Source organism: Octodon degus, unplaced genomic scaffold (genome assembly GCF_000260255.1).
Source record: "Octodon degus isolate 3935 unplaced genomic scaffold, OctDeg1.0 scaffold00257, whole genome shotgun sequence".
Classification (NCBI taxonomy): domain Eukaryota; kingdom Metazoa; phylum Chordata; class Mammalia; order Rodentia; family Octodontidae; genus Octodon; species Octodon degus.
The window spans coordinates 2481859-2488959 of NW_004524833.1; the positions used below are offsets into that span (position 1 = coordinate 2481859).

A 7101-nucleotide genomic window follows, 5' to 3' on the forward strand; every position below is an offset into this window, starting at 1 on the left:
AATAAATAACTCATTTCTTTTTTTTTTTTTAATGTTTCCTTTCTTTCTTTTTTTTTTTATGGTCAGCTCAGCCCACCCTGTGGGTGGGGTTGGCATGGCATGTGGTGCTGGGGATTGAACGGAGGTCCCTGCATGCCTGCCTAAGCAGGCGCTTTAGACCACTGAACTATCTCGCCAGCCCCTACAGACAATATTTATTACAATATCAGGAATTATTTTCAAAAGAATTGGTTGAGGGACAATGGGCCGAGAAACAGACGACGTGTATTCATTCATGATTTGATCACTGTTTCAACTGCGTGACAGGCATACAGAATGGATCATTCTCCCTAGTCTGTAAATGTTTCAAATTTTCCACAAAGTATTAAAGCAAATTTTGGGGGATTTTGATGTGCAAACAATACTGAGAAACACCGAATTAGTGTACTGAAAAAAGGTTAGCACTCAAAGCAATTACTTTTATGACAGGATTTTCAGTTTAGATTTTTAAAGCTATGAACTATTAATACGCCTAGCTTTGGAGCAAAGCCCTTCCACTTATGACATGACATTTCTGTGGTAGGAACGAATACAGCTGACTAACGGAGAGATTGTTTACTCCAAGTCAGCAAAAGCACCAGGAAGAGGCAGAAGAATGGTTAAAATTATAGTTTGAAGACATTTAGGTAAAAGGAGAGAAGAAAGTACATGAAGAACTGTAAAAATTTTAGAATTGTGTGACTCCTTAGCAATTATCTGTACCAATTTCCTTATTTTACTAATGATAAGATAGAGGTGAAGAAAAAGGAATGATCCAAAATAGACCCCGATTCCCACAGAACGACCTGGCTCTTATTCAAGACACCAACTGCTGCTGTCACATTTTGATAAATACACTGTACCAAAATCCTGAGTCATGGAAGTAGAAAAAGGGTAAAAGTAAATGAGGCTGATCATCTTGAGAAGGCCTTGAGGTAAATTTGGACAGCTGGGTAGTCAGCCCAAAAGATGAGGGAGTCTTCAAGTGGGAGAGGAATGAAAACAGAGGAGAAGAGACCCCTAGAAACATCCTTCCAATCACTGTCACTCTGTGATGACACTCTCACTTAGGATCCAAGAAAATAAACCACAGAATCCAAATTTCATGTGCTACCAGTGTGGCAAAACTCCATTTATTCCCTGAAGCCCCAGTTCAGTGGAAAATGATGAAATATGAAAAATTCAGATACCCCCGACTTACTCAATCCCTCCATTTCCCTATTCCATTCTAGACAGACTTCTTGAAAGAATTAAATGCATTTAATATGGACAGCTCTAAAAATGATTACCAATGCTACAAAGGTAATCACATTGCTGTCGGCTCCACCTACCTTCTGGAGTGGAGATGTGGGGAAAAGACAAATATTTCCTCTTCCTGAAAGATGTTAGAACTGAAATCAAAGTTTACAAAAAGCAGGTGTGGGTTGTTATTTTTCACCCCAGGCAACATTTTGAAGTCCTAACAGGAGGGAAGAAATCTGGAATCACTGGCTCTGAAATCTCTGCTAAGCAGCAGAGCTTCAGCCACCACAACTACCAATGCTGGGATGAAGGTCGAGCCACCAAACGCTGCCTTTTACTGATCCCCAGGACTAGGAAAAGTATTCAAATAAGCAAGTGGTGGCTGGTCACTGCCATACCAAAAGGGAAAAGGACCAAAAGTGCAGAGTTTCTAGAGGAGCGGTAATGATACCCGCACAGAGAAGTTTCCAGGAAAAAGAAATTCATTTTGAGGTAGGACGGAAAAAAAGATAGGTAAAAAGGTGACAGGAAAGTCATTTTAAATAGTACTTTTAATAAAAACTGCAGGTTCAGAATACAAACTCAGTCTCAAAAAACCTAAGCCTGGGCCACTCTTTTACCTGAAGAAGGGCTTTGGCCGTTCCTTTTTACTTGCAAATAACCCTGTGCTACTAAATTTTACTTAGAAAATGATGTTTTCCCCATCACTGGAGATGCTGTCACCTGCGAATGGGCTAACAACCCCTCTCCAGACGAAGACCACTGCCTTTCATCGTCGCTTTCTGCACATTTACAGGTTCCTCAGATCCCACCCCCAAATCCCCATAAACATACCCAGCCCCAGACCGACGCACCCCGCTTGAAGGCCTACACTCTATTTCCCTGAGGCTGTACAAAAATTCTACTTAATCCCTTCACGCCCCTTGGGAGTGCTAAACATTCTTTTTTCCACCACAGGAGTTATCAAATGGACCCTACAGGTATAGGATCTGTTCTGTTCCTTATCTCTCTCTGCTTTGGGAACCGTCTCGGATAGGTCGGGTGACAATTTTAGCCGCCTCAAGGCGAATGTGAGAAACAGATCCGGGGTTGGCAGCTCAGCCCAAATCTACCCTTGGAAATTTTCCACCCGGGGTTACAACCAAGACTTTCAGCCAAGGTCTCGAAAAGGACCCCGCGGGTGTTAGAATCAAGGATGTCCCGGGGAAGCATCAGCTGTCCCCGTCCAACTAAAGACGTGGCTCAGACGCTGGTCAGAACTCCAGGAAAACAGGAATCCTTCCTCTGACGTGTTCTGAGGCAACACCGCATGAATAATTCATCCCCTGACACATTCATCCCTGGGAAGTACTAACCCAGTTCAGCTTCAGGAAAAAGATCCCGCGGAGGGTGGCGGAGCAGGCTGCGCCCGCACGTGCCTACCTTAGAGTCCGGCAGGCTGAAGACGCTGGGGTCGTCGGTGCTCCCCACCATGATCTTGTGCTCCTTGCCCGGGGCCGGGCCGCCCGCCCCCTCCGAGCGCGCCGCCTTGGCGCCGTGGCGCTCCCCGGACACCCGCTCGCTGGTGGTGTTTCCCATGGCTGCAGCCGGAGTCGGGGGCCACCTGCCGCGGGAAACACCCGGCGGCCGCGTCAGGGACGCCCCGCCCCGCCCCTGCGCCCGGGGACCGCAGGGAATCCCCGCCCAGGAAGCCCGGCCCGGTCCTCTCCAGGCCCGCGGGGTCGCCCGCAGCCCCCGAAGCCTCTCCCGCCCCCGGCCCGCCCCCGGGAAACCCGCGCCCCCGGAGCGCCAAGCCCCCCTGCGCGCGCCCTGCTCACCTCCGACGCCGAGCTTGCTCCTCCCGGAGCCGCGGGCGCGATGCAGGAGCTGGAGACTAGCCCACCAATAAAGTTATTGAAATTGAAGCCGCGCCCCCCGCCGGCGATCCGGGTTTCCTCCTAAAATGGAAATGAGGCCCGCTACGCGGAGCCAGCCCGCCGCCGCTCTAGCCGCGTGGCCTCGGTGGTGGGAGCGCGCGGCCTCCGGCGCGGGGCGGGCGCAGGCCAGGCTCCGCCCCTCGCGGCCGGAAGGGGCGGGGCTCGCGGCCTCAGCGCCCTTCCCACGTTCTGCTCGCGGCCGGGGTCCCTGGCCTGGTACTTACCCAGAAGACGGGAACTGACTTGCGGCTCCAAGCAGAGGAAGGAAGCAGTCGGTGCTAGTTGGTAAAGCCCTGCGCTGTGGGGAACCCACAAGAGCAGGAGGAGGAGCATTCCCCTGAACGCGATTCCAGGAGAAAACTCAAAGTGGAGTGAATTGACGATAGACCCTGCTAGGCAGCTTGGTGCCAAATCACTCCCAAGGGAAGAACGTTATCCTAGACGAAGATTTTGCTTATGCAGTGACTGGCTCCAAATAAAGCAAATTCAAACAAACTACGCAAGAACTAAGACCCCAAAAGGTGTAAAAAGTAAAGATTGGCAAGCTCAAGCCCCGAGTTCAATCCCCAGTACCATAAATAAATAAATAAATAAATAAATAAAATAAACCTGGATTTGGAGAAATCGGGGATTTTATGATAATTAGTGGAACTTCTAAGATAGTTACAAATTCTAACTTTGCATTATGATTAAATGCATGTTCCATTTTCTACCTGAAACCCTTGCCGCTCAGCAGACCAACACATTCATATTAGCTGGAGATTTGTTAGATATGCAGAATCTGAGGGACTGTCCCTTATGTACGAGATCATAATTGCGTTTTAACCGGATCGCGTGAAAGTGTGAAAAGCATGAAAAGAAAAAGGTCGAGATTAAATTGCTTTTCGTACTCTGTCCACAACTTGCACAGAGTAAGCTTCGAATAAACATTCATGGAATGCAAGGCACCTAAATACTCTTCACTATATTTTTACAAGCTGTGCCAGTTAGGCAGAATGACGGGAGTGTGCAGCTGTATTTGTTGAGAAGTTCATTTTTATATTGTTGAGTTGAAACTCTAAAGTCTAGCATCCATCCCTATAATTAAAACTCTTCTCTGGCTCTTAACCCAAGACAGTTCACAGGAAAATGGTGGTATTTTACAGGAAGCTTTTGCTGGCCCCTTCAAATTCCTAACCATGGTCTTTTCAGTGCAGGCACGTGCCAGAGGCGCAGTTTAGCTAACAAAGTATGGAAGGGGTTGACAGAGGAGTTGAGAGTGCACATAGGGTTGGCTTACCATGCTAGACCACATAGCAGCTGGGCTGGACATTGAAGGCAGAGAAGACTGCTAAAGAGACCGGTGGAATCGAGGGACTGTCGGTATTAGAGGGCTGGAGTAATGAGTTGGTGAGGTAAAAGCTGGTTTTGGGGACTACTATAGAAAAAAAGCATAGAGCTTATTGCTAAAAATCTTCTCTCTCCAAGTGTGGGGCACGCCTGGAATCCCAGCATTTAGGTTGCTGAGGCAGAAGGGTTGACATGCTCTCAAAGCCAGCCTAGACTACATAGTATGACCCTGTCTTAAATTAAATAAATAGAATCTTCACTAAAATGGGAGTAAACCAGACAATAAATAAATGCAATATCCCCTAAATAAAAAGGAGTAAACAGGTCTGTAAATAACCACAAGAGAGCGGACCAGGGCTTCAAAGGAGCTGGGAAATTTGAGAAAGCAAAGAGAAAAAGTGTTGAGGGGCTGGGCACCATAAAGATCAGGGAAGACATGCACTCCACTTTCTTCTTTGTGTTAAGACCCTGAGTTTCTAAGTCCTGCTTGATTGAAAAAATAATTTACAGACAGACACGTTTCAAACCACAGTGAACATTAGTGATATCGTATTTGTTATGGTTAGGGTCTAGATGTGCCCCCAAAGCCTCATGTGTTCATAGGGCGGCTTCTAGAGTTGGCGATTAATTCATGATCCAGTGCTGGGATTATGGTTGTGAGTGCTACACCAACCCTGAGGTGGGCAGCCTGAATGCAGCAGGAGGGAGGGAAACGTGCTCTCTGCCACTGCTCCTCCCTTTTTGCTCTTGCTGTTTTGCTGTTTTCCGCCAGTTTGAGCTGCTGCCTTCTGCCATGAGAAACTCTGCCTTCGAGCCAGCTGAGTATGGAGTGAAACCTCCACACACTGAGCCAAATGAACCTTTGCTTCTTTAATTTTGGGTGTCAGGTATTTTGTCCCAGCAACAAGAGAAAAGTAACAGATATTACTGAATCAGGTCATGAATCAGATCAGTGTTTTAGTCCAGAATATTTTTTGGAGAACATGTTTGCATACAGACATTTCAAAGTGTTAAATACTCTTTAATCTCCTTAGTTGTTTATGGTAAAAGTACTTGCTATTTGACTTAATCCTTTAAAATCTCATCATGCTGAACATGGTAATGCATGCCTGCAATCCCAGCACTAGAGAGGTTGAGTCAGGAGGTTGGCAGTGAGTTTGAAGCCAGCCTGGGCTACATAGTGAGTTCAAGCCAAGCCTGAACTACACAGCCAGATATTATCTAAACAAAAAAGCAAATAAATCTTCAATCATGTTTTTACTTTCCATATAAATGTGTTTATTCAATTAATCATTGATTTACTAGGTCTTACTATGTTCCAGGTACTGCATGAGACACAACGTATCTGCCTCCAAGGAATTTATTCAAAAAGGAAACATGTAAGAGGCCTTGTTGTTATGATATAGTGTAATAAGGATATTCATCACATATAACTGAGGAATGCTGTAGGGGTAATGACAGTGCCAACAAAGGTTAACTGGCTCACACTGGGGATCAGGAAGCTAGTCCTGGAAGAAGTAACAAATGAACTAATCTTAAAGATGATGCAGATATTCTCCCTTGAAGGAAGTAGAATACTTATTCTACTTCTGCAATCTGTGAGCTGCACAGATTGAAGGCATTATTCAGCAGGCAGGTGGAGAATTTATGAAGAGAGTTCAGCACAAGAGTAAATGGGGGAAAAAAAAAGAGTAAATGGGGAAAAATGGCACTTTGGGAAATTCCAAATAGGCAGTCTGAAGGATTTTTTAATACTGTATCAGCATTGCTAGAGTAACAAGCTACAGACTCAGTATTAAATATAGTAATATTACCTCATTAATGTATATTCTCTCCCTCAACATCCATAAATCTTGCTAATAGGAGTCACTCACTTAATACACTTAGCTACAAGAAAGAACTTTTCTAAGTGCTTATAAATTATCTTTACATCTTGTATCTGCATTCCAGCCCCACAAGCCCTGCCACCACCTCTACAGGTACAGTCCATACTTATGTAGCAAAAGAAACAACAGTGCTATGGCAAGTTATATTATACTCCATTAGATCAATTTAATTTGAGAGTAATCAAGGAAATGTAATTAAAATGAATGGAACTATGATACCGTATAACATTGTTCTTCCTCTGACAAAATTCCACGAGACTATAGTTTTGATTTGATTTCTGCACCAAGAGAATGAATATATTTTGAAAACATAATTTTTAGGCTGGGGATAGAGCTCAGAGGTACAGCGCCTACCTGATAAGTGCAAGGTCCTGAGTTCAATTCCTGATACCAATAATAATAATTTTCAATTTTAGAATAGTTTTAAGGAAATTTGCTTTTGGGTGTGGTAGAGCATACCCGTGATCCCAGGCATTGGGAAGCTGACACAGGAGGATTACAAGTTTAAGCCTACCCTGGGCAATTAGCAACTTGGTGAAGTCCTATTGAAAGAAAGGGAGGGAGGAAGGGAAAGAGAAGGAAAGGAAAGGAAAGGAAAGGAAAGGAAAGGAAAGGAAAGGAAAGGAAAGGAAAGGAAAGGAAAGGAAAGGAGGGAAAGGAAAGGAAAGGAAAGGAAAGGAAAGGAAAGGAAAGGAAAGGAAAGGAAAGGA

At 45.2% G+C, this 7101-nt stretch overlaps 1 protein-coding gene across 4 annotated transcripts in view; it reads right to left on the reverse strand.

The window, feature by feature from the left end:
- Prkab2 (protein kinase AMP-activated non-catalytic subunit beta 2) overlaps positions 1-3217 on the reverse strand; it is a 23176-nt gene extending 19959 nt beyond the window's left edge. The window contains exons 1-2 of one of the 4 annotated variants that reach the window (XM_023706463.1): positions 3078-3217; positions 2683-2863 (exon numbers count right to left, since the gene is read on the reverse strand). In XM_023706463.1, the coding sequence (XP_023562231.1) occupies positions 2683-2838 (156 nt within the window). In that variant the 5' untranslated portion in view covers positions 2839-2863; positions 3078-3217. Of the gene's footprint in view, positions 1-2682; positions 2917-3077 lie in introns of those variants that run through there. The other 3 variants (XM_023706462.1, XM_004646185.2, XM_023706464.1) reach the window with 3 other exon arrangements.
- Between the last annotated feature and the right edge of the window lie 3884 nt (positions 3218-7101).